Genomic DNA, 27,226 nt, shown 5'->3' on the forward strand with positions numbered 1-27,226 from the left:
GCCCTCACACAGGCTTATGGTCAGTTGATGTTGTTATGGAAACTGGTGTCGAGCCGGTGCGCGAGCGTGTAACAGAAATAGAAATATCCGCTTAGGTCGCAAACGGAGGCCATGTTTGTGTATAATTGCCCTGATATTTCCGGTTTACCTGCTGTGGTTCTGTGTGCGCCGGGGTCTGTAATCATCTACTGAAGACGGTTGGCAGGCAGCAGCTGCTCGTTTACGGAAGCGCCCTGTCTGTCTCGTGCCGTCCCGACCGTCCTCTTTAATTTTGAAGGGCACGAGGAAGGCACAGGAGGACACAGGCGTGCGCGTGCGGCTTCCACTGCTGCAGCCTGTGTCTTTAAACGCAGGAGGAGACATTTGTGTTTCTGAGATGTAGCCCGCCTGGCGAATCTGTCGCCAGCTCCGCTCCAAGCCCACCTGCTCCTCCTCCTCCCTGTCGTCGCCCTGCTGAGGAAGGCGCTGGGATGCCGATGGTTTCAACTGGGAGGCGACTGTAAAGGAAAGTTCAGTGTGTTTGCGGTTAACGTTTCCCTTCCTCTTCTTGTAATTCCTGTAAATTCACATCCTCCACCGAGGCTGCCGAGACTCACCGACCGAAACGGTTTACTCCTGATCCATCAGCTGTTAAAACCCTCAGCACAGAGGAGCCAACACAGGTAAAGGTGCAAGCATGCGTTATGTTTAGCCTTGAAACCTATCAGGGGAAATGTACAGTAATGCAATAGGACAAGCTTCTATCAATCACCAGCCATGGTGACAGCACAAACACCAATCATCAACACAGGAAATATTGTTGTTTACCTGACATCCTGACAGCTGATCCTCATGTTGTGGATGTGTCTACATGAGCAGGGATATTGATACTGTGCTCACTGATACATGTCACTCTATCTGTTTGTAACGTGAAGCCATTATATCTATTAAAATTCACACTTTTCTCACATTTTTTCACTGCCAGAGATCATGCTGATGAATCATAATCAGGTATTCACACATTAGTGTACACACACACAGACTCATAGTTTACTCCCTCATCTCTGACACACACAAATTAATGCACACACAAGCACCCATGTGTGTGAGATCATATCTGATGGCAAAACACTGAATTAAAATGACCTTCATCCTCTTTTTTCAGACAGAAAAAAAATGTCCTTGAAGCAGGAGTGTAATTAGGCCAGAGACTGTATCTGCTGCTGTCCTCTTTCCACTGAGATATCACTCATCTCTGTCTCTGTATGTAAATATACCATGGGCCAGATACCAGTATCTGCTGCCCTGAAAGTCGGTAATGTGGAACTTGTGTTTCTGGTGTTTGATAACAGCGTATACCACATATCAAATGGCACATCCTGTCAGAAAGCCGTCTCTCTGTTGTCAGGAATATTTGCATATTTATGTGTGGTCAGGAGCTGTGTCAGACTCATGTCTTTACACTCTGCTAAAATGGCATGATGCATTCAGGGGCGTGCATTTCAGTGATTGGTAGTATTCAGATTACTGTAATATAATCTAATGTGATAGATGCACTGAGGAAGGATTTAGCCCGAGCCTAATAATCTGCAGCTACGCTGGATTCCAGAATGCTGCATTTAATTTTAGTCTGAATGCTCTGATTATAATCGCTCGCCTAACAGGTTCTCTCAGCGGAGCAGTGACTGTACTGTGAGGCTGCTGTTGCAACTTTTTGCCCATATTTCTTCATTCTCATTCAAAAACCAGTGACTGAGCAGGAAGGAACATGTGGGCAATGAACCGACTTCTCTCTAAGATGGTGTTTTGGCTTCATGCACATGCAGACGTTGGCACACATCCGTTGTGCCTGTTTCATGTGCCAGTTCAGCCACAGAGGATTAACCTTTATTGTCCCTAATTAATTTTTGTCTTTGCTTTTAGAGCTGCACTATATGCTCACAGATATTGTCACGGTTTAATCGGAATGGTAATTCTTGAATTTTATTTTCACTCAAAATTTTAAACAAAAAAATGATGATGACCTGAATTTTTGTAGGGACTGTACCAAGCAAGCATGTTCCCTTACATCTGGATTATGATTAGTAGGCCAGGGTATCTTTGCAGGGCCACTGTGCTTCATTTATAATGGTATTTTGTGACACGTTTTACCTTTTTATTAAAACATTACAGTTTGTGTGATTTTAGACTTAAGGAGGCGCGCTAAATGGAGTGACAGCCTAGCAACAGAGCTCCGGTATCAGCCTTAAATTTCCCCCAATTCAAGGATTTATATTCATTCAAATCAGCAGCACGCATCGATTTAATAACGAGTGGGGACAAGGCTAAGAGAGGTGGATATGGGTTATGAAATAACGCTGACAGAGAAATCGAGAGAGAAGTTGTAGCCAGTGAAATTTCAATGGGACAAGATGGCGTCCACGGAAAAACACTTTCTGCGATTTGGATTTTGCACCTGGCCGTATTGTGATTTCAATAACATTTTGATTAACCGAGCTGCCTTGTATTTCATTGCATATCCAGATTCCTTCACAGACACATTATGTTGGACTGACTGAAAATCTTTATCCCAATTAGCTGGCATTGTGCACTGTACGCATGCATGTCGATTATCTGGTGAACCAGATGCTGCCCTGCATCTGATAACAACACGTTTTCCTCCACAGAGACCCATTTAAGCAGAATAAAGCCTAAATAAATGTTTCCGTTCGGCTGCTTTCCGTAATTGTTAATTGACAGAATCTGAAATAGCAGCTTACAGTATAATTTTGCAGTGCAGACATTATACACTGTTTTGTCAGCACGTGTCTTCAGTGTTAGACCGTAAGCAGAATCATCTTGACATCCTGCAGCCTCGGCTGTGACCTGAACAGAAAGATGAGGCCCCCTGGATACAGGGGAGTGATACTCAGTGGCACTAGGACCTGGAGGAGCCATTTACAGCTGTGGCAGCAGCTGGCCGTGTCATTTCGGTCCGGGTCATCATTAGTATCCCTGTCACAGGGGCATATGGCCCTGGAGGCCCAGAACACCAACACTCTGCTTGGCTGTAATTTCTACATTAAACATAGAGGAGGTGGGAAAAATGCGATCAACGTTACGGTGAGAAACACTTTCTAAATATAATGCAGCCATCCAGAGCTGAGGAGGCAGGATAAAAGATGATGAGGTGTAAGGATATAGATGACTTCCTTTATATTAACCCCTAAAGAAGACTTGAAATATGGCTTCTGACAAAACTATCAGTGTTGTCAAATAATCCCGCCAGAGGAGCCAAGAAGGCTGGCTCGAGCCTGCTGTTTGGGTTACACTACATCCTTCCTGGCTCTCTCAGCTCTCACCCCCTCAGGAGGGCGCATGTAAACACCATGACACATTTGTTATTATCTAATCATTCCACTCTCTCCTCGGTGAACGTGAGGGGAATAAGAAGTGGTAGTCTGTCGTCACTGTTCCCAGAAAGGCAAATATTTGGCCCTTGCTCTGTCATGCATTAAGAAAATGAAAAAAATAAGTGTTAGAAAGATTCACAGCACTGTATGTAGATTTTGGCGTGCAGAAAAAGTCTCACTGCATCATCATGATCACCTCATGTACCTCTCCATTCCCAGTTATTCTTCCTCACACGTTGTTTAATCATGTTCTCATTCTCAAGTTTTCCCCCATGATCCCGAGCACATTACAGCTGATTATGATCAATGTCCGACTGCTGTGGCGGTGGCCGCCGGGACTGTGGCATGTCGACGTCACTGATAGTGACTGTGAGGTGGTTGGCCGAAGGAAACAATACAGAGCACGTTGCTGGAGGAGGACAAGTGTCACTTCAAAGCGCGGGGGGAACGAGAGAGGACAGGAATGAAAGGATGTTAGGTTGGGAGTAATGTAGGCACTCAGCACGATGTGAAAGGAAAAATATAGGATGGGGAAACATTAAATTGGTGGGGTGAGCAATTCAGTGGTCGTGCAGTGAAGGTGGGTGAGATGGAACAACAGAGTCTGGGAGAAGATGTGGAGAGAGAAAGGATTAGAGAAATGGGACGATAAGAGAGAGGGAGAGAGAAGGAGAAGGGGGGGATTAAAGCTTGGAAAAATAGACGGTGCCAGAGGGAAGTGTGAGAGGATCAATTTAGAGACATTCTGCAAAGAGACACAGTGTTGTCACTGAATGGGCTGTCTCGCTCGGCTCCCCCTCTCACTTCCCTCGGCTCGTTTTGCACCCACCCACTCCCACGTGTGCCCTGCCACCCTCCCTCACACTCCCCCCACTAAATGCCATACATGGACCATAGGAATACATTATGCCCAGCCAGGCACCGGGTTATTGGTGGACTGAGAGACTGGCATGTTTCTGGGCACATGTGGATCACAGAGGCAGCCCTCCTCTCCACATGAAAGTCATGGCCTCCGTCTCCTCAAGGTCATGTGAATAATTATGAGAGGGCTCTGTTTTTTCCGCTGTCCCCGAGCAGATAACCCATTCTCCCCACTGACCAAAAATATATCCCTAATGCACGGGACATCATTTCAACCGTGAAGGGATTATAATGGGTTAATGCCTGCCATGATTTGGCTCTGCACCTGATAACACAGAATTAGGTGTCCTCTCACCCTCATAAAAGATTGAGACATTTTTTGTTTCCTATGTCACGTGTTTCACTTCCACCACTGCTGACTGATGGATCTGGGTCGGGCTGCCACGGTTTTGTGCCCAAATCAGCTCTTTTAAGGATCAGACATGTCCACGAGCACAAGACCGTGTCCCCATCTACTGTATGTTGCACATTAAACATGAACATTAACCAAAAAAAAACCTGTAAATAATAACAACATGCTACGGAGGCCAAAAGCCTTAAGGGGATAGTTTGGATTTTTTGAAGTGGGGTTGTATGAGGTACTTATCCATAGTTAGTGTATGACATACAGGAAATGTCAGTCAACATGCCCTCAGTTTGGAGAAGCAGGCTGGAGTCTGACACAGAAGCAAAGCGATGTACTGCTGTGGATGGAGTCAGCAGAAAGACCTATTTTAGCCACATGCAAAAATCAATATCCATTTAAGTCGGTGCTTCACTGAGAGTATTTTTAAATTTCTAACTTGCTGTCAGACAGCCCGTTCTGACAAGAGAAGCGTCAATGGCTCAGTTTCCCATCCGCGCTCTTGTCAAACCTACCAGACTCCATTGGCAAAAACACTCATTTTAGCCCACTGAACATTAGAGCTGCTGGTCTACCGCTGCTTCAATCAGTTAGTTAGTTTGTAGTATTGTGTGACTTTGGTAAATCTGAACTTACCCTTTTTAACACCAAAGTCACACAATAACACAAACTAACTAACTGATTGAGGCAGCAGTAGACCAGCAGCCCCTGTGTTCAGCAATGTTAAATCGCTGTTTTTCTCAATGGAGTCTGGCTTTGAAGAGAGCAGTATAATGGCTTCATTTTCCCACTGGACTCACTGTCTGAAGCAGTGAAAATACTCTCAATATAGCGTACACTTAAATTGATATTGATATTTTTTTTTTTTTTTTTTTTGGCTCAGTTTTTTTTTGTAGGTGTCTAAAATACATTTTATTGTGGACCCCTCCACAGCAGTAGATTGCGTAGCCTCCATGTTGAATTCAAGCCTGCTTCTCCAAACTGGGGGCGTGTTGACTGACATCTACTGTATGTAATGTACTATCTAAGGATAAGTACCCTATACAACCCCACTTTTAAAAATGGAACTATCCCTTTAAAGGCTTACCACAGGTTTCCCTTAATTCTTACTATAAGAATTAAGTTAAAAATATTAAAGTGAATATAATTTTGAATAAGTTGTAAAGTCATTTATAGACAAGAAAAGTAATGTGAACCTAAATAATTATCAATAGAACAAAATAAGTAGCCTAACTAAGGCTGAACATAACCTAAATGCCAGATCTAGGATTATAAAAAAATATTTTTTTTTTTCTTTAAATACTGATGGGGACTGACCTGGGAACCGATTAACATTGTTTAATATTACAGGTCCGAAATATTTTACAGAAAAATAACTTTCTGGTTTTAATAAGGAGAGTGTGAAGATGGCTCAGCTGGTTTGATAAGAGTGAAGATCTGAGTTTAACTTAAAATATTTCCAGAAAAAAATAGGTAAGCTTTCAATCTTATGGATGGTTTTGTAAACAAATTCACAAAGTCGCAATCTGTTAATGTTGTAAATGGATAACATCTTCAGTTTATGAAACGGTAAAGCAGAAAGCTGCCTGAAAGTAGAAAATTTAGGAACTCTAACACACTGATTCTGGAGAGGAAAGAGTGGCTTGATGGGGGTGACAAAAGTTTTGGCCCATACGATATTACAACAGGAAAGATATGGATATATTAAGCTATAATAAAGGAAACTTTTGTGGTTTATCATGGTACCCACTTTAGATGTAGTCACTATGCTGCTTCCAATGAAGTTTTTCACCAACAACACCACCAAAATAACTGGCGCTAGAGATGATGGATAGTGATGGGTATACCATCTCTATTTATTTTTGTCTCTAAAGTAATTCTTGTTTTTAGCTGAAGAAAAATTATAAAATAAGATTTGATACACTTTAAACCAGTTTGCCACCCTGTACATCTCCATGTTAATTCATTTTATCAGAAATTCAAATTTTTTGTGAAATAGAAACACATTTTAGGGATTTAACATCTGTTTCTTTTGATTTTCCATTCATTGTATGGCCATCTTTTTTCACGGCGGTTCTTCAGCAGTGCAGGATATCGCCATAATTACACACTTATTTTACACATTCATTGCTTTTTTAATAAATGCATTGAAGCATTTCCTCTGATGTGAAATGCTTCATGAGTTATTCAAATCAGACATTTTTTAATCTTTAATAAACTGGGTGTGCAGAAGCTAAAATTGCTGTCGTGTCCTATCAGTCAGCAACAGAGAAAAGCAAAGCAGTCATTTATTTATGCAATAATGGAGTGGATTGTTACTTGAATCAATGGGTCTATATTCCTCCTTTATTCCTGTCCTCCTCATCTGCTCTCTGTGTCTGACTGATCTCTCTGCAGCTCCCTCTCTCTGTGTTGTTGTTTATTCCGTGCTGTTGACTTTTGCTGTTCTGGATTGTGCAGTGGTTCCTCACATTAGTGTGTGGCAGGTGCTCAGAGCTGATATGAACTGACTGAGCATCTCCCTGGTTACTGGAGGACTGGCAGGCGGCTTAGGCACAAGTAGAGAGGATGATAAACTGTGTCCAGGCTTTTTTCCCCCTCCAAATCTCCCATTCAGAAGCTGTAAGAGGTTAGACCAGGAAAAGAATACATCTCCCCCTCTCTCTTTTTGTTCTCGTGCTGTTGTTTTTATGTATTCTGGTCTTTTCAAATGTCTTCTTCTGTCAAGACGTGCAGCTGTATTCATCTGTTCCCTTGGCCATGAGAAGGCAGGTGATTGAACAGTCACGATGGTGGGAGTCTGAATGACTCACTCAGTTGTCCTGCTGGGTCAATAGGGTCTCATGACAGCCCTGCACTCATTAGCTCAACTGACTTGTCATTTGTTAAAGAGGCTGCATGTTGTGCCGTGCAGTGTTTCAGTCGTAGAAATCCAGATCCAAATCTCTGTACCTTTATAGCCCCTTCTGAAATTCATTTTATGTATCACATTATATTATTATTGTTTGGCCACAGAGATTTTGGTTCTAATCCCTACAATAATCCCTTCTGCTGATTGTAAAATCATGCACGCAGCTACTGTGACATCACCAATTGGTTTGTGGACCCCTGATTTGAAGCCTTGAGTTTGGCATTTTTGCTGTAACCAGCTTGGTTTCTGGAGCCAGAAGTGACGAAATTTGGACAAGAGGTTGGAGCTGTGCATGAGTAAGGGGTGGATGTGACTCATAGACTGTAGTGACGCTACGCAGGCAGCCTGTCACTCAAAGAGGCCATGCCATTAAATATGTGTAACTTGAATCAATAAAAAATGCAAACGGTTGAATTATATAAAAATTCACACCCTGTACATTTGTCATGAATGTAAAAATTAGTTATAGAGACCAAAACCATTTTTCAGCCTCAGAGGCACCTGCTTTATCCCTCTGTGTAATTCTGATGCAACACAATAATGTTATCTTCAGGGGAAGTTGTGTAAGATGTTCTGGATGAGTATGAGTTCAATTCCTGAAATACAAGTGTGGAAACATTGGTATTGTTTTCTCTTTAACAGAAATCTTAAGAAATGGACCAAGATAATCCAAACCAAAGCCAAACGGAAGAAGACAACCCAAAGGGAGCAGCAGAAGCTTTAACAACGACTCCAGCTTCAGCATCAGACACAGCAGCTCCAGCCACAGATCCCACTGCCGCTCAGTCTGCAGGTCCTGCCAGGCCTCGACGGCCCCAGAGAAGCGCCAGAGTAGAGGGCTCTGTAGACATCTCTGAACCCAAAGCTGAGCCCAAAGCTGGCCCCACTCCAGTGGCTAACCAAGGCGAGAGCACTCCTGATGGCTCTGCGGCAAGTCGTCCCAAGCCCTCTCGCCCTGGAGCAGTCAAACCCACAGGAGAGCGCATCGGGCCCGGCGATAAGGTCGGTCCTAGAGGACCCGGCCACCACCCGGTTAGGGCTGCCTCAGTGCCCCACCAACCTGCCAGCAGGCCTGTGGCTCCTCACTTGAACCCTCATGCACAGAGAGCACTCTCTGTCGCAGGTACAGCTGACACTCAGGCCCAGACTGTGGAAGACTTCAGGCAAGTTCACTCATCTGTGTGTCCCAACACTCATGTCTCAGCATGCCCTAACGTCACCTTTCTTTCCCAGACAGCTGAGAGAAATAAGCCTGACGCATGTAGTTTATTTGTATGCACTGACAGTCACACAAGCTACATGACTATAGTGAACATGTGATGGTGATTTTTGCTGAATACTGTGATCATACTTATTTAAGGGTATTGTTTCTGTGTCAGGAAACCTTTACGTCCCCTATTTTATTTTATTTTTTTTACAAATTCAACAACCAAATAATTTAAGTGAAGAATCTCTCTTCATGATATCAGTATCCAAAAATATTTCAGGATTCATGGGATACAGTAAATTTCAAAATTACATAATATAATCAATTTTAGGTATGGAAACATTTTGATGTTAAGCCCTAGAAGGATGACCTTATTTTGACGCAAATAGGCTGTTTAAGGTTTATTTTTCTTTCCCACATGATGTTCCTTCTTTCATAAGGGTGTGTCTCTAATCACTCACAGGATGAGTAGGTAGTGAATCACTGCACAGTAAACTGGATTTCTGGAACAGATAAGGTTGCTAAATTAACGAGAATCTTTCCCACAGAAGTGTCATAACGCAGATTTAAAAACTGCAGCTGATACCATATGTTGAAGTCAGATTTAAAGGCATGTTATGTTAATGAACAAGAAAACTTGCAAACCTAAATAGCAGTTGAATCAGCGACAGCATGCTGTGGCTGCATGGGAGTGGAGGTTTAATGATAACACTGCAGGCACAGGGAGCTTTTAATAGAACATTTTTGTAACTCTGTTGGGAGCTGAACCTCAAGTGCTCTGAAACAAGTGTGACTTGATGGCCCCTAAATGTCCTACATCCTGTTCCACTGCCTCAATTTGGTCAGTAAACAGAGAAGAGCTATATGTTTAATTAGGGAAAATATTAAATAGTTTTCCTGACCCTGCAAATACTGCATTAAATATAGGTCCTTAAACATAACATATACTGTAGGAGGGTTGGGATGTACAGAATTTAATTCCATCCATTCTCTAAACAGCTAGTCCTGTTCATGATTACAGGTGGCTGGGTGGGTCATCAGACTATCAGAGAGCCAACATAGCAAAAACACACCCTTGCGTTCACATTTATTTGAGTAATTTAGATTTATTTTCTACTTATAGTTTTGTGTATACTTGTGTCCAATCCAGTCGAATCAGCATCCTCTAAAGCTTCCAAATCCACTTAAAATTAATTTAAATCAGCCCCAGGGAGATGGAATATGGCTACATCTGGTTTAAACAGCTTATTAGAATGTCAGAAATGGATTCAGGACTTTAAAGAGACAGTTAACCCCAAAATTAAAGATACATATTTTTCCTCTTACCTGTAGTGCTATTTATCAACCTAGATTGTTTTGGTGTGAGTTGCAGAGTGTTGGAGATATTGGCTGTAGAGATGTCTGCCTTCTCTCTAATATAAAGAAACTAAATGGCACTCTGTGCACACAATTCCAAAAAATACACTGAAAAAAATAATAGTAATGCTTCTTTTCAGAAATCATGACCCAGTTACTCAAGATAATCCACAGATCTTGTTGTGAGCAGCTTCATGTAGGGACTATTTTCTTTCTACTGAGCTACACCCACTAACCATATCACCGCTTAGAAGGAGGAATGCATCTACTACTCGCTCACCTAGCACCACTGAGCTAGCTAACATGACAGCTTAGCCGAGGAGGACGCCATTAATGTTTACATCTCGTGCTGTCACGAGCACGAGCCCCTGGTCTATGAATAGATGCACGCTTCCCTGTGCTTTGTGATTTGGTTGGTGGGTGTAGTTTGGTAGAAGAAAAATAGGTCCTACATGAAACTGCTCACAACAAGGTCTGTGGATTATCTTAAGTAACCGGGTCATGATTTCTGGAAAGAGGCATTGCTGTTGAGTTTTATATTTATTGGGCGCTTTGAGCATCAAAAGCTGACTGCCACCTAGTTCCATTATATGACAGAGAAGGCAGACATCTTTACGGCTGATATCTCCAACACTCGACAGCTCACACCAAAACAATGTAGACTGATAAATAGCACTACAGGTGAGAGGAAATAAAACAAAAATATTTGGCTGAACTGTCCCTTTGAGGTATTAATTAAGCTAATGGAAACAGTAGCTGCTGTAAATCAGCATCATCAGTTTACACTCGGTTTTGTAACGTCTGATGTTTTTACAAAATGTTAATATTTCCTCGCTAATGTTATGCAGTTTTATTTGCATATGAATCAGAATGACTGAATTAATGACATTATAATTACTTGTATTCACACAAGCGTTCTGCTGTCTCACTCAGAGTCTGTAGGTTATAACAGTGAGGTATGTTGGGGAAGAGTATTTATAAGAGACATTACATAACTCCCTTTTCTAACAGGCTGCACATCATCACTTGGAATGTGGGTTCGGCCACACCACCTGATGACGTGACTTCCTTGCTGGGGCTGAATGTGGGTGATGGAAACACAGACATGTACATTATCGGGTGAGTGTTTTGTGGTGCATTCAGTTTCCTCCACATAAAAGCTGAAGTGTCCACTTATGTGCGCTTGTCCCACATCGACACTTCAAACAGTGCCCCTAATGAGCAGTCAGGCTCAGTCCAGAACCACGGTGATGTCTCTCTCCTTACGGCTATACAATTATCCTTCCTTTTATTAATCCGTCATTACATTATCAAAGCTCCCACTCATCTGCTGCTCCTACACCTCTGTCGGCTGTTGACCCCTGTGTGTTGTTGTGTGTTGTTCTTTCTTCAAGGCTGCAGGAAGTGAACTCTATGATTAACAAAAGGCTGAAAGATGTCCTCTTCACAGACCAGTGGAGCGAGGTCTGCATGGAGAGACTCAGCCCCTTTGGTTACGTGCTGGTCAGTAATGGCTTTTTATTATCAACACATATGCACACTCTCATAGTAAAATGCTTAACAGCTTAGACTCGCGCGCATTGCGTGATCGCTGATGAGATTTCTGCTCTTCCGCTGCTGTCTTGGCTCATTTTGTTCCCCGAGCAACGGAGGGGTGATAATTCATAACAGGCGAGTAATGTCAGCGTATCTTCTATCTTCCGCTGTCTGCCAACCTCATGATGCAAAGTCAAGCCTTTATTGTCTAATGGTTTCCCTACTGTGTGCCTTTATGGCTGCACACCTGCACCTTTTTCTCTATCTTCCTATGTCACAATGCTGATAATACCTACTGTGGGGAGGTAGTAATCTAAGAAATGCAAAGGGTTTCATGATGCACATTTTGAATCTGATGAAGCAAACACATCCTAACACACTGTATATCAAATAAGACAGTAAAAGCATGGGCATATTTATGCTAAAGATCCACAGGGATGTTGCCACATTCATATAGACCTCATCAAAAAGGTTTCTCTTCTCAAGAAGTGTTTGGTGTGCTGGTATTTGTGTTATGTTGTTAAGGGCACATACCGCAGCTGTGGTTGGTGTTCGTCTGGCTGCATCTGAAACGATGCTCGGCACTGTTGGCATGGTGAGCCAGCGAGCGTGAATCAGCTGTCGAGCTGTACGAGCTACACAAATGTCTCCCAGGATGCTGTTTTATTTTTGGACTGCGTTGTTGTCAGCGTTGATGGGCCTCCGACAGTGAGACTGATGCAGCCCCCGGCTATACCATGGCGTGCTACGTTAGTGTAAACCTTGTTAAAATCATTTCTGTGTGACCTTTGTGTGTACTTCATGTGGATATTAATGCTGTAAATTGGATGGGTTGGAGTTTGTCTTGCGTAGAGGGAGATGCAGGTGGTGTCAGAAGCAATCTGTCTATCGTCATGACATGGTGGACAGACAAGCAGTAATGAGACACCCCAGCAGTTCTTACTGCTCTGAGATGGTGCTCACCAAGACTCATTGTCAGGCTCAAACTGTAACTGCTGCAAGTACAAGAAAGCTTACTCAAATCAGCCCTTCGCTGCAGAAACACAGGCTGTTCACGACACAGTTGCTGATTATCAATGTAATTTCTGTTTGAGTAAGCCACAATTTAAATGCACAAATTAGCAAAGACAGTTTTTTTCTGTCCCTAATCTCTGCAATAAGGCACTCTCTGTTGAATATGTTGCAGCACAGCTTTTTGTATGCTGTGGGATTTATTGGACTGACCTTTTCTCAAAATGTGGTGACTCAGCATTTGATTCATATACACTGTGAAGCACTTAAACACGCATTTTAAAGGTCCAGTGTGTAAGATTTAGGAAGATATATAGACTAAATTGGAATATAATATAATAAGAATGTTTTCTTTTGTGTATAATCACATTAGAAATAAGAATTATAGTGTTTTCATGATCTTAGAATGAGCTGTTTATATCTACACAGGAAGTGGGTCCTTGTCTATGAAGATTGCAGTGTTCCACCACCATGGGTTTTTTTAAATTTATTTTTTATTTTTTATTATTTAACCTTTATGTAACCAGAAAAAAACTCTCGAGATTAAAAATCTCTTTTACAAGAATGTCCTGGCCAAGACAGGCAGCAACATAAGTTACAGACAGACAACAAGGAACAAAAATACATAATAAAAATGTAAAGCTCTAAAACAAGCAATATAAAACACAAAATAAGGACACTATGAGGAAAAGCCAAAAAGTATGTCAATATATACTAGAAATTACCCATAAGAATGCAAAATGACAACTACACGATTACAAAGACCAGTCTAAGACACACCGTGACACTGACATATAGAAGATTGTGTACAGAAATCCTGCAACAGTGCTTTGAAACAGCCGAGAGGAACCAATGAGAGCAACTTTAAGTCCTTCTGTAGAAGATTCCACATATAAGGAGCTGCATACATAAATGCTCACTTGCTAAACTCTGTATGTACCCTCGGTACAGAAGATAGAAACAAGTTTTGTGAACAGAGAGCAGAGACATTTTCAGTTTTTGCTTAATGTACGCACATGTACGCTTGAGGTAGGCCAAGAATAGCTTTGTAAACAAGAGAATGCCAATGAAAGACTGCAAAATTGTAAGGAGAGCCAGCCAGTCCGAGCACACAGGATACAGTGATGTAGCCCAAGATAGACAAACCCAACACTCGTTCCAAATAGGGCCATTTGTGTTTTCACGTCCGCCATCGTGGTAAGCAGCCCCTCGCAACAAGAGCATTGAAAGAAATTGAATTTTGTGACATGAAACAGCTTTATTCAGTCTTATTACCAGTTTAAATCAGCGGTTCCATTTGTTTTGAAGAGGAAGAGACCTCTGCTGATAATTCTGCTCCTGCTAAAAACCGCCTGAAGGTCTGGATCTTAAGTTGTCAGACAAAACGGTGAGCACGCATTAGCAGATGCTAGTCCAGTGACCCGTCTCCGACGAGCCAAATTGCGCTGGGAAAACACTATTTTGTAATGTGAAACTGCTTTATTTAGTGTTTTTGCCAGTTTAAGTCACCTGGTCCGTGTTTTGGAGTGGAAGAGACCTCTGCGAATAATTTGGCTCCCGGTATAAACCTCCTGAACAATGAACACTAAAGAAATCCTAAGCGTGATTTTATACTCGGCACATGGAAGAAGTTTTGTTTGGTTGCAATCCTCGCCGCTAGATGCTACTAAATCCTACACACTGCTGCTTTAAAGTGCGGGTCCTTCTACATTCTTTTCCATGTTTTTGAAACGGAAACTCTCACTCAGCCGTTAGCAAAAAGCAATGACGTAGGTCACAGCACTGTCATCCTTCCGTCCCTCAACTTGACACATGCTTATTGCTGACATGTAGCATGCCAAGTGAGGAAAGTGTTGTCTTAAGAAATTGGAGCTTGGAGATGGAAGATGGAGCTATTTTATTATTAATAAACCTAAAAAAAGGTCCAACTAAAAACAGTTAATATCTGTTCAAGAGTACACTATATTTAGATTATTTTTATTATTGACAGAAACAGTAATTTTAACTCACAGCACACGGGAGTTGCTGATCTACCAACGACTTGATCGTTTAGTTTGTGTGTATATTTTGTGACTTTCAGAGCCGAATTAACATGGCATCCACAGCAGTAATGGGTCTATAGGTAGCAACATCATCATGCAGAAACCTACAGGGCACAAACAGACTTTAGAAGGGATTGTGAAAATATCACTTTGATGCTAAAACATACATACTATGATCAAAACTTTTGGTTTGAGTGCATATGAGGAGCAGTACTCAAAAGCTTCAGAATGATCCAAAAATACTCACAAAATTGAGCCACCCTTGAAATATTTTAAAAATGTATGATTAATGTTTTAGGTGAGATCATGTTTTGTAGATTTTTTGTTACTGGAATAACAAGGACCCACCTGAAGATAAGGAATAATCATGTGATTTAAAATACTCACTTGTTAAGCACATATTTCAATAAATCAATCTAACTTTTCAGCTTCTTTAAAAAATGAAAGAAAAAAAAAGAAGTTTGCGAGTGTACATATTGTGTAACGAACAACAGAGTAAGGTGTTGATGTTTCTGTGGTCATCATTATCAGAGACTGGAATAAATAAGCCGTTGTTTTCCACTGAACTGTTTTGCAAATTCCCAGGCTTCACACGTTACTCACAGCTCACTTCTTTAGTCATGTGTGTGCTGAACAAGGTCAAACAGACACCACTGCACACATGCACTCTTCCTCTCCGTCTCACTGACTTACACACACACACACACAGACACTTGTCTTTGGGCTTAAATGTCTTTTCTGTTCTAAGCCTAAATGTAGCGTGGCAGCCTTCAGGAGCTCCTCCAATGTTCACTGATGTTGATAAAAATGCTTTTCAACCACAGTACATGCAGGCCAAGGTGTATTCTCTCAGACTTTACACACAAACACAGATACACACACTCATTGTCTGTGTCCTTGCAAACAAATAAAGTCGGTCCACTTAACGGTTCAGTAGAATCTATTACGCAACAACGTTACGTTCAAATAGACGGTTAGTTTACAAGCGAGCGGGTCTTATGTCACATGCAAAGATGTGTGCCTCCATTACTGCCCACAGGGCATTTCAGGCGGGTGTGATCATGCTTCTTTTGCCTGTAGTTGGGGGTTGGGATGTGTGGACCATTGGAGAAGGGGAGAGGGAGCTGGATGAACATAAATATCTGGTGAGGTGAGGGGATTGAGATAGCATGCAAATACCACAATGCACATGTCGTATTCATGCCCCTGTTGTACGATACAAATATATGTGCATTTCTTTTTTATACCAGTGGTGCACAAATGTCAAAAATCTGCATATGATTATATAGCAGAATAAGAGGCATGTGCTTTTGAGATAATGGTGGAGGGCTTCAAGAGAGGAAACCTTTGACCACCAAGTGCCCACAGCATTTACATCATATTTTCTCTACAAAGTGGTTTGTTGCCACAGCAAGGGTAGACCACAAGCTATGGCCTCCTTAATGTGCAGCACTTCATGTAATGTAGTGGGAGAGCTGGGCCGCTGGCTCCTACAGGGTAAAATGGAAATGCAAGGAAGTAGAAAGAGGTCGGGGGGAGAAAGTGAAGCAGAGCAGCAGAAATGAACACACAGCGACACTGGACTCAGAGAATTTGTTTATTCAAATTTTAGTGCCAGAGATAAAGATATTTTTGCAGTTACCCAGAACTTTATCACCGCTCTCTTTTCAGAATTATGCAAAGTGTCTTTTCATAACGCTCACTGTGCACCTGTTCATATTATCTTATTTTGTTCTTTATGTCTGTCTGTCCTTGTCCTCCTGTCTGTCTCTCCTCACATGTCTGTCCCTCAGGTGACCTCCCAGCGGATGCAGGGATTGTTACTGCTGGTCTTTGCCAAGTACTTCCATCTGCCCTTCCTCAGGGGAGTCCAGACTGAGACCACCCGCACTGGCCTGGGGGGTTACTGGGTGAGACGGCGACTGATAACATTCTGTGATCAGCACTGTGTTATGGAAATGTTTTACACATGGAAGCTCTGACTAGGTTTTTAAGGGACAGTTTCCATCTGTGTGGTGATACGATTTGCAGGTGTAGTTCGGTAGACAGAAAATAGTTCCTACATCAAACTGCTCACAACAAGGTCTGTGGATTATCTTGATTAACCAGGTCATGATTTCTGGAAAGAGACATTGCTGTTGAGTTTTTCAAATGTATATTTGTTATCGCTTTGAGCACCACAAGCTGAGTGCCATCTGGTTCCTTTATATTCAAAAGAAGACAGACATCTTTACAGCTAATATCTCTAACACTCGCAATGCACAAAGATTTGAGAGACACTAATTTTCCTCCACAGTTTCTACACTCCTCCTCACCTTGCTTTCTAAACAGTGTGTGTTGTTTGCTTTAGAACTGGTTAAGATGTTTTCTGTGTTACATGTGCTGAGCATATAGTGCATATGACCTAACATATACTGTACATGGAAAGCTGGAGCAACTACACACCAATCAAATGCTGTTTCATCCAGTTTTATGAAAACAAAGACCAGTTCAATGTTAACAGGTAAATAAATATGTGTGTTTGCTACAATTAAACACAACAGCATGGCACTGGTTTCTGACCTCCACTAAGGGTCACCAAAGCTTCATGAGGGGTCGCGAGGCCTTCTTGATTTTAAGGGGTGTAAGAAAACTTTTTTTTTTAGAATATACCGTAGGCGTATATCTCAACATTTTATTCATTTCTGTGAAGAAAACGAAATAAAATTGTTATTTTTAAAGTTCAGATTATTATTCAAGATGTTCACTGTTTATCAGTTGTTCTGTAAAGTTATTTATACACTGAATATAATATTAAATATCCATAAACTGTGTCACTTAATCAGGGGTCGTCAGTTTACTCAATAATAGAAAAGAAGTCCCTTAAGGAGAGATGTTGGGAACTGCTGCTCTAAGACAGAACTTAGATCTTGTTCACTGCTTTTATAGATTTCTGAAAAGTTATGTAAAATTCAGTTTTAAGTGAAGTCATCCTTGTATGAACTGAGACAGGCATCAGCACATTCTGCAGATTTTATACTTAAACATATTTTGTGTTTTTGTGGGTCGGAGCAGTTGGGAGAACAGTGGGAAGAAATCCACAGACTCATCTTGTTCCTCCCTCCCACAGTGCACTTTACTGTTAGCATTAAATATTGATGATGTTCCTTACTGGTCATTAATGAGTAAACTTCCTGCTTGTCTGTGGCAAAGATACAAGTACCACTCAATACAGTAGAAATGCTGACATACCAGTAACTTTTAGTCACTTTTCCATCACTGACTATTGTGGTTTAATCCATTTAATTTTGCTTCTTGAGAAATGATGAGAAGATTCATACAAAAGCTTTATTTCTCTTTCAGCCTTCCTCTCTTGAATATTATTTAACATCCCCTCTGCTTGATGGTGTTTCAGGGGAATAAAGGTGGTGTGAGTGCCCGCATGTCAGTGTTTGGCCACACCATCTGCTTCCTCAACTGCCACCTGCCGGCTCATATGGAAAACTCCGAGCAGCGCATGGAAGACTTTGAGAGCATCCTGCAGCAGCAGCAGTTTGAGGGCCAGGCTGCCACCGGGGTGCTTGACCATGAGTAAGTCAGCACAAGCTTTGCACTTCTGTTACAAACAATCTCGGAAATATTTGTTCTCCATATGTTTTATGAGAAAAATAGTGTCACAATCAGCATTGGAAAAATGCTAACGTACTTGTGTATGCTCCAGAAAATAACTTGTTTTTTCACAGTGTGGTGTTCTGGTTTGGGGATCTGAATTTCCGCATCGATGACCTGGATATGCAAGTGGTAAAATCAGCCATCGACAACAACAAGTTCACAATGTTGCTGGAAAAGGATCAGGTAAAAGATAAAGGTTGCCCAATGTTCTGTACAAAGACTGAAGTCTGTGAAATGTAACTCCTCTGCATGTGGTCTTTCTGATACGCAACGTGCCCCCTCAGTGTTCAGAGCATCAGGTTAACTTTTGACAGAGTTTTTAAAGGTATACTATGTTGGCATCGTTGGTTACAGTTAGTAAATGAGTTTTATATTGAGTTTTATCTGCTTGGCTTTTGCCTCGCTATATTTGCATTTTTTCCCTCCTGGATGTGTGCTGCTTACGGTCTTGCACCTGGGCATAATCTTTTTATAAGGTCCCGACCTCACCTATGCAATGTGCCCAGGAATGTCCCAAACATAGCATAATAAGAAAAAATACAGGCAGAGGGCAGTGTCTCTGCAGATAAACATACTGCCACACACTTATAGTGGGTTATAAGTGATGATTGAGAAGTATTGCTTTTGAATGAGTTCATTGTTTTTTAGGAAAAGCTGGCATAGTATACCTTTAGTGTTGTTGACTTGATTTTCTAAAAACTGTTCACCCTAACATTTTAACTTCAGATCAGATTGCTTGTAAAGACATTTTTCTCAAGCTGAAATTACAAGAAGTACAAGATAAATTGTCTTTCTTGTCTGGTGGACTATGCATTGTGTAGGTGATGCCACTAGATGACAGTAGAGAAACACACTTTCTTGTTACAGGAGTGTTCAGTAAGTGTCAGACAGAAATCCTCAGTGAGTTATGTCTATTTATCCTCATGTTCACAGCTCAATATGGCCAAAGACAGTGAGACAGTGTTGGAGGGTTTCCAAGAAGGGCCGCTGAAATTCCCTCCCACCTACAAGTTTGATGTTGGAACAGATACATACGACACAAGGTTGGTGGTGCCAGGGGTGCTGTTATGATTTCTAGGCCACTGACCAGATATCACAGAGCCAAGCTCAGTAACACTTATACTCCCCTCTCTGAAAGGTCCCCAGTAGCCCAGGGCGAGCATGAAAGTGCTTCGTTTTTTTCGCCATGTACTGATTTGACTTTTCCTCTTGCTCCATCTCTCTCTTTCTGTCCTCCACCCAGTGGGAAGAAGCGTAAACCAGCTTGGACCGACCGGATCCTGTGGCGCCTGAGAGCCACTGCTACTGCCGGCGCTGCTCTCAGCACAGGGAAGCGTAGCTCCATGTCAGGGCTGACCAGCGGGACCAAAGTGACACAGCACTACTACAGAAGTCACATGGAGTACACCATCAGTGACCACAAACCAGTCTCTTCCATCTTTACCCTGCAGGTGAGACACATCAGGGTACTTTATAAAGATGAATTAAAGCAACAGTAGGTAACTTTAATATAAGATAACTTGGTGTCACGTTTGCTGAAAGAGATCATCTGAAAAAAATCCTGTTCCTCTGGCCCCTTCAAGTGATTCTCAAGGCATTTACAAGAATTTACAATGCCTGCACAAAAACAACTAATCAGAGCCAGGAGGAGTCTCTAAGGCTGAATCCAAAGAAAGGCTCTACGTGGGATTCATATCTTGTTATCTACAGGGACAGATGAGTAGGCACTGTTCATCAACTTATATGTAATATATATGAATATGACAGCAGCGATAGTTGAATGTTTCCATGGCAACGAGTAAAACAGTCTTGAGGGCTGTCTATCAGCCGCTTGCAATCTCTGCCCTTGCAGACTTTAAGAGATGCCTGTAAATATACAACTTAAGTCTGTGAGGGCTCAGTCCACAAGTGCACACTGCTCTGCCAGCAACAGCATACGAGACAAGTAAACACAAGAAGCCCAGCAATGAAAAGCTTGCTTTCACTTTCACATACGAAGGCCGACATCATCTTCTGTTTACTTGTCTTCACTGTGTACGCTGTTGACAAAGGAGGGATGGGCAGTGTTTTCATTGCTGGTGGATGTTTCTCAGCCGTTGTGTCTGCAAAGCTCCTCCCGAAGCAACGTACTGAAGACACTGAGACACTGAAGAGCTTGATGGAGTGAGAGCGTACTCCTCCTGGCTCTGATCAGTTGTTTTAGTTTAGGCTCAGTGGATTATTGCAAATGCCATTAGGAGCACTATGAGAACAGAGGGCAACCTGATACACACACACACACACCCACACACACACACACACACACACACATATATATATATATATATATATATATATATATATATATATATATGTGTGTGTGTGTGTGTGTGTGTGTGTGTATATATATATATATATATGTACACAGGTAAAACTGAATAAGGTGCAATTACATGAACATAAAACAATAAAAAAAAAAAAATACAATAATAAGCTGACCATTATCCCCATAATCACAGGCCTACCCGCCCATGCCCACACCACCTCTCCAGTCCTCCCACCTCCCTCTACCCACAGAGACCCATCACTCTACAGTCATTTCAGTTGCTGTACAGTGTGTGTGCTGTAGTTTGAACTGTTGTGCTAGATTTGTGGTTGCAAGATATGACATGAGGGGTTTCCAGGTTTTATTGAATTGGAGCCTGTCTTTCAGGGCACATTTTATCCTTTTCATATGTGTGTTGGTTAAATCTTAGAGGTAGGGACAGTGCATGCACTTTTGGAATCTCTTGACACTGATGCTAATACAACAGTAAAATACTTACTTTCACTACCAGTCCTATTTTCACCACCTTAGTGATGAAAATAATATTTAATGTTGTTTGAGCTCAACATGCTTTGCAGGAACTTTGCCTGAATGAAATACAGCCTGAACTTGACAAAGCTATGATTTAAATCAGAGAGTAATTGCTCTAATGTTACCTACACAGCACTATTAATATGCGCGTGTTTTTGATTCCAACACGTTTCAGTCAGTACTGAGGTTCAATACTCAGTCCACAGTTAATCTTAAAAACCTACAGTATTTTTGCACAGTATGAATCAGCAGTGTCTAACTCATTTAAGTTCATGGGCCACATACAGCCCAATTTGATCTCAAGTGGGCCGCACCAGTAAGACCATTGCATAATAACCTATATACATAACAACACTTCCATATTTCTTCTTTCTCTTCTTCTTTCTTTTAGTGTAAAGAAGCACATTCTGAAAACTTTCATCCATTTAAAAAAACAGATAATAAACAGACTGAGACGTCTTAAGAAAAATAAGTGCAACTTCAACAGCATGGCTCAGTTTTTCAACATTTAGTCAGTCCACTACTCACTGTCAATACATGTGCATTTTTCCATACATTTCCACTCCTGTGTAGTAATGTCAGCATCACCACACCAAACTAAAGTGAAAGCGGCTGAGGAAGGAGGTTCAGTTATCCCCTGCCTTACAAAACCATTTACATAATAAGTTATGGCAGTGCCTTAGCAGCAGGGTTCCACCAATAATGTTTAAAGGTAGAAGTCTGAAACAGATATTTTGTGCTGAAGCTGCTGATTGACAATATTTAAATATGACCACAATAAGTATTCATTATTTTTTTTAGAGAACTGTGTTCTGTCAGGGTGAAAAGCCTCTGAAGCAGCAGTTTGCATGAAGTGGGCTACTCATTATTTAACTTGCTCCTGAAACCTCCTCGCCTTCACAAGTTCGTCAATATTGTGTGTGTGCAAAGTCAGTTAAAAATAACTTTACTTATATAGCACCTTTCAAAACAAAGTTACAAAGTGCGATAATAAAGCTAAAATAAAGCAGATCACAGATATAGGCAGGAGCCTGCCCATTCAAAGCTTTAAAAACATGCAGTAAAAATCAAATCAAAAACTCAAAAGGAACCAGTGAATGGCAGCAAGGATCTGTGTGATGTGGTTGCTTCTGGTAATACGAGTTGAGTCTGGCAGCAGCGTTTTATATGAGTTGGACTTTTTGGATTGGACCCTTTGTTTGACACCTCTGGCATAAACGCTTATGGTAAATGTTTTTTTGTAGTTCCCATACAAGGTGGATGTTCCCCTGGTCACACTCATGGTGGAGGATGAGTGGAACAGTATTGCTGATGCCACAACAAAATTCAAACTTGCACCCAACTACCCTCGCAGCTCCTGGGACTGGATTGGACTGTACAAGGTAAATCGTCTTACCCCTACTGGCTTAGTAAGTAGCATATAAAGTAGAGTAGCATAACAGATACGTCTGTGCATTACCACTTTTAATCAAGCAGTGATTCTGCTGCTACCCCCTTAGGTGGGTTTCAAGCACCATAAGGACTATGTGGGATACGTGTGGGCGAAGCAAGAGGAGGCAGATTTTCAGCGACAGGAACATCAGGTAATCTGGTTGCGTGCTGAATTCTCTCCAGAGGTTATTCTCTCTTCACATTTAATAGACGTCTGAGTAACTGTTTTCCAGGTAACCTTTACTGAGGAGGAATTGCCCAAAGGCTCAGGGGACTTCATCTTGGGTTACTATAGCAACAACATGAGCACCATTGTGGGTGTAACAGAGCCATTTCAGGTAATCACAGCACTCTGGCATTTCTTTCTTGAGGTTGAAGCAATCGAATGCATTACCTCCAAGAGGGCAACATTACATTTGTTGTATGCTGTTACTGGTACTGTTCCCATCTGCATCTCAACATTCTTGTTATTACATCATTGTGCTGCTCTTTCTCCATGTTCTGTCTCTGACATCCCACTCTTGTCCTCATCTATCCTCAGATCCAGCTTCCCACTTTGGGTCTTGACGCCAGTTCTTCTGACAGCTCTGACTTCAGCTCAGAGGACGACAGCACTGTTGTCCTCATGAAGACAAGGTCCCGCAGTCCCAGTCCACGCAAGTCCAAGCACCGCAGCCATCACAGCGCCAGCCACAGTCGCAGCCGCAGCCGTTCTGGAAGTCCCCCACAGAGCAAAATGAAGGTGCTCAATGTCACTGATGGTGCTCCGTCCAGCACCACAACAGCTGATAGTGAGTCCACAGGACATCCAGCAGAGGGCAGCAGCAGCCAGGCATCTGCTCCTGGGGAGAAGGAGAAAGACACAGAGGGTTCAGGGGTGTGAAGCACAACCTAGTCCTGCTGTTGTCACAGGTCACATAACCAACTGTTGTGTCTTTTATTAACTACATCCACTACACTGTATGTTTTCTGTAAAGAAAATATACAGTTTCTGATGCCATCCTTTTCAGGAACAGCCATCTGGTTTGTCCAGAAGGCTTACTTTGCCTTGAGTTGTTCTATTAAGCTGTGCACATTGTATATTTTTTATTTGTAAACCTTTCACTCTGTCCTGTGTTTCTTCTACCTTTGTCCGTTCTCAGGTGTGGACAGTACAGGGAGCTGACACCTTGCATTGGGAAATACTCAAGGATGTTATAGTCATGTAGAGTACAAGAGTGGTTACTTGATGCTTTTTAGAAACCATCTTCCCAATATCGCAACAATGATTTGAAACTCTGCACTGACGTTACTAGCAGTCATATCAGCAGACTGCATATCAACGACAGCTTTTGAGACAAGGAGTATGACAAACTTGACACAGATATTGCTCACAAATCACCCAGTTTGCTTTAGTTGTGGAACATGTATTTGTTATGTAAAAAAACCTGCTCAGACTGAGAGACGTAGTGGAAAAAAGCATTTCATTCCAAAACATTCTGCGGAAGCATCACCAGCTCTGTCAACAATCACATGTGTTATCAGCTTCTGCAAATTTACAAATGGAGATAGCCATGCAGTTTGACTTGGCAGTATTGGTCCACTCATGTGGATAGTCCCTGCTTTGGAAATTCAGTATGCATTACACAGCAACGTGCTACACATACATAACACACAGGGAGCATTTCAAATGATCCACCAATGGGATTAGAGTCCCTCCAAGGTGCGTGAAAAAAAAAAAGAGCAGAACCAAAGTGGGTGGAGACTGAGGTTCAGGGGGCTCGGCCGGCAGCCATGGCAGCAGCACAGCACATGTCAGCGCAGAGAAAGAATGTGAGCGTAAAGGCCTTTAAATAGACCGCCAAATCAGTGCAGTGGGATGTGATGGGTGTGGGAGGCTAGCTGTCCTGCCAGAATTAGTTGATATATCGTTGGCCACCAACTCCGCTTGGCCAACTTCAGTGGTAACCACTACAGCAATATCTGACCCAGGAACATTTACAGTATATTGCTTTGACACACATACGTTTGTGTGAGTTAATGAGCCTTATTTAACGCTTGCTTTACAGCAGCAAAGCTCCTTTTGAAATGATTTACCCAGAAAACAAACAAAAAAAACACATCGTATTTGCTTTATTCCATTTCTGATATGTGTTAAATTAACTTTTTTTTGTTTGCATAATGCATAAAGATAGTCAACCTGGATATCTCTGACACATATGAGCAGAAACTCTACTATGTAGAGCAACTACAGGGCTTTGCATTATACTGTAAGTATAATACAAAGCTGACATGTTCCACTATTGTGAAATATCACAGTGTTAATGTGATATTTCAAATAAATGAAATGATCCTATGTAATGCCTTATGTTTGGTATGATTTTCACTTTTGCTTTCTTGTTTTGGTTTCTTGGTTTTTCAGTTCACTGTATTTGATTCTTTCTTCTTTCTCCAATCCTCTCTAACTGATCCTGGTGGTTAGCTGACAGTGACAATAGTCACAGTAGTCGTGTTACATTGTTACCGTGTGACCTCTGACGCACCATCTTAGACACTTTGTTTTTTGGGGCTGTTAGCGTAGGACAGTGTACACTGTTGTAGCTGTAACCTCAGTGTGTATGTCTGTTACCGGTTTTTGTGTGTGTGTGTGTGTGTTTTGGATGGTGGAGGGTGTGTGTGTGTTTGTGTGTGTATGCAGCTAGCTGTGGGAGTGAAAGGGGTGTGACCGCGTTTGCATGGTTTGCTGCTGAACATACTCTACATTCCGGTACTGTGATTTTTGTGCCGTAAAGTGCTGTTTTTGACTCCTCTTTGTTAAAATCGTGGCTGTGAAAAATTGTTAGAAAAACTTGGTAAGGACAGTATAATAGTTTAACTTCAGTGTAAGTGTTAGGTGAAGACATTGCAGGACAGTGATGCTTGCATAAATCTGAAATTGTTCAAATCATTTCATAGTGCATTCATGTATTTTCTTGTTTTGGAAATGAAAAGTCTAATGGACCTTTGTTAGAGTAACATGTTTAAGAAGATTAAGATTGTATGACTTTGTCCTACTTTAGGTAATTTAGATTAGTATGGTCAGTTCTGCTGTCATGACTATCTATCGTGAAATGTTAATGAAAAAAAAAATGCTCTGTCTACAGAATGTTATTGTTTTGTAATTATGTGGCTAAAACAGGAGAAATATGTATGTAAAGGACAAATATTAAGTATGGTAGAAAACACAAAATAGAAGACAATCTATGCCACAAAGATTATTTTAATTAAATTATGTATTTATTTTCTTATTTACCTGTAAAATGAGCCTGAATTCTGCTGGCCAGTGAGGGAGCATTATTTAAACGGATATTAGCCTAGAGATTATTGATAATTATTTTCTTGTTCTACTAGGAACTATGAAGAGAGAGTCTGATTTCTCTGGTTTCCATTTTAGTAAATCAAAATCAAATGTTGCTTTTATTGTCTTAAGTGTAGATTGTTTAGTCTACGGGTCTTTGTATAATTGTGATGAAATTGATAAAAGAAAAAATATAGCAAGCCTGTGAGACACTACTTGTTGGCATATGAGAATTGTTTATCTCTGTGAAATCATCTGATCAGTGAGGCAAGACAGATTTTTTAAAGGGGTTGCTTGCTTTCTTCTCCAACCCAAAAACTAGTGCAACACTGTCCAAAGAAATAATATACTCCCCTTCAAATTGTGCTTTGTCTGTGTGTTTCCTGAGTCTCTTCATATTTATTGCTTGAAAATGGGTATTGCTTCTTATGATAGTTTTACACATCAGAATAGGTGACACACATGATATACTGAAGAGTTAAACATATTTTTTCTGGTGAAGGGTGTGTGAGAAAATAAAGTAAAAGAGGCATAAAGAAACAAACAGTGAGTGAGTTTATAATGTGGATTTACAAGGTAACTAAGGGCGATGGCCTTAAAAAAAAACCATCCCTGAGAGAAGTCAGCTGCTAAACCTTTGTGCAAGTAAGTGCAATATAAAGGTCATTAATACAACAACACTGTACATGCATTATCTTAAATAATGTAGAAGATAAACTTCATTCAACATTATTAGAGTGGACCTCCAATCATTTATCTTTGGACAACCATTTAACTCTTAATGATTTGTTTTGTTTATAGTGGAAGTCAGTTGCTATTTTAGACATCCTGAATAAACGTGGGCAGCGAACACAGCAACACATCCTGCAGAAGGCAACAGTAGGTGCATCTTGCATCATGCTTTTGCCCTCTGAAAGGAAAGTGTCCACCCTGCGAATTCATGGTGACAAATGACTGTACCACTGATGCAACACTGGTCAGGGATTGAGTTGCTTGGTTAAGTGACAATAAACACCATAATAATGTAATTAAATTAACTCATTTAAAGGTTACAAGCTGAGAATACTAATGACCCTGTAATGTCATGAGTGTGAAGAGCTTTTTTTAAATAGTTTTTGCCGGCAAAATTGCATCTCATTTTGTCTCATTATGATATAATAGCAGTATCTTCGTATGTGCTGAACGCAGCCTTTGATATTTGAACTATTATGGCCTCTGATAAAAACCGCTGTGTGTGTGGAATAATCTTGATTGGTACATACTGATGCATATTAATGCTACCTTTATCCTTAAT

At 41.3% G+C, this 27,226-nt stretch overlaps 1 protein-coding gene across 2 annotated transcripts; it reads left to right on the top strand.

Annotated features, from left to right (window-relative positions):
• On the top strand, nucleotides 1-26,296 carry inpp5jb (inositol polyphosphate-5-phosphatase Jb). Of its 2 annotated transcripts, none has more exons than XM_033620122.2 (13): nucleotides 1-662; nucleotides 8,189-8,709; nucleotides 11,121-11,228; nucleotides 11,504-11,612; nucleotides 16,492-16,608; nucleotides 18,093-18,268; nucleotides 18,421-18,532; nucleotides 19,283-19,392; nucleotides 19,593-19,800; nucleotides 22,430-22,567; nucleotides 22,685-22,768; nucleotides 22,850-22,954; nucleotides 23,158-26,296. In XM_033620122.2, exons 2-13 carry the CDS (start codon nucleotides 8,201-8,203, stop codon nucleotides 23,497-23,499), a joined length of 2,118 nt encoding a protein of 705 aa, XP_033476013.1. In that variant the 5' UTR covers nucleotides 1-662; nucleotides 8,189-8,200; the 3' UTR covers nucleotides 23,500-26,296. The 2 variants fall into 2 exon arrangements, with proteins under 2 accessions (XP_033476013.1, XP_078026828.1); XM_078170702.1 differs by having other exon boundaries at nucleotides 8,199-8,709.
• The last annotated feature ends 930 nt before the right edge of the window (nucleotides 26,297-27,226 follow it).

This window comes from Epinephelus lanceolatus, chromosome 9, assembly GCF_041903045.1.
Source record: "Epinephelus lanceolatus isolate andai-2023 chromosome 9, ASM4190304v1, whole genome shotgun sequence".
In the NCBI taxonomy this organism is placed as follows: domain Eukaryota; kingdom Metazoa; phylum Chordata; class Actinopteri; order Perciformes; family Serranidae; genus Epinephelus; species Epinephelus lanceolatus.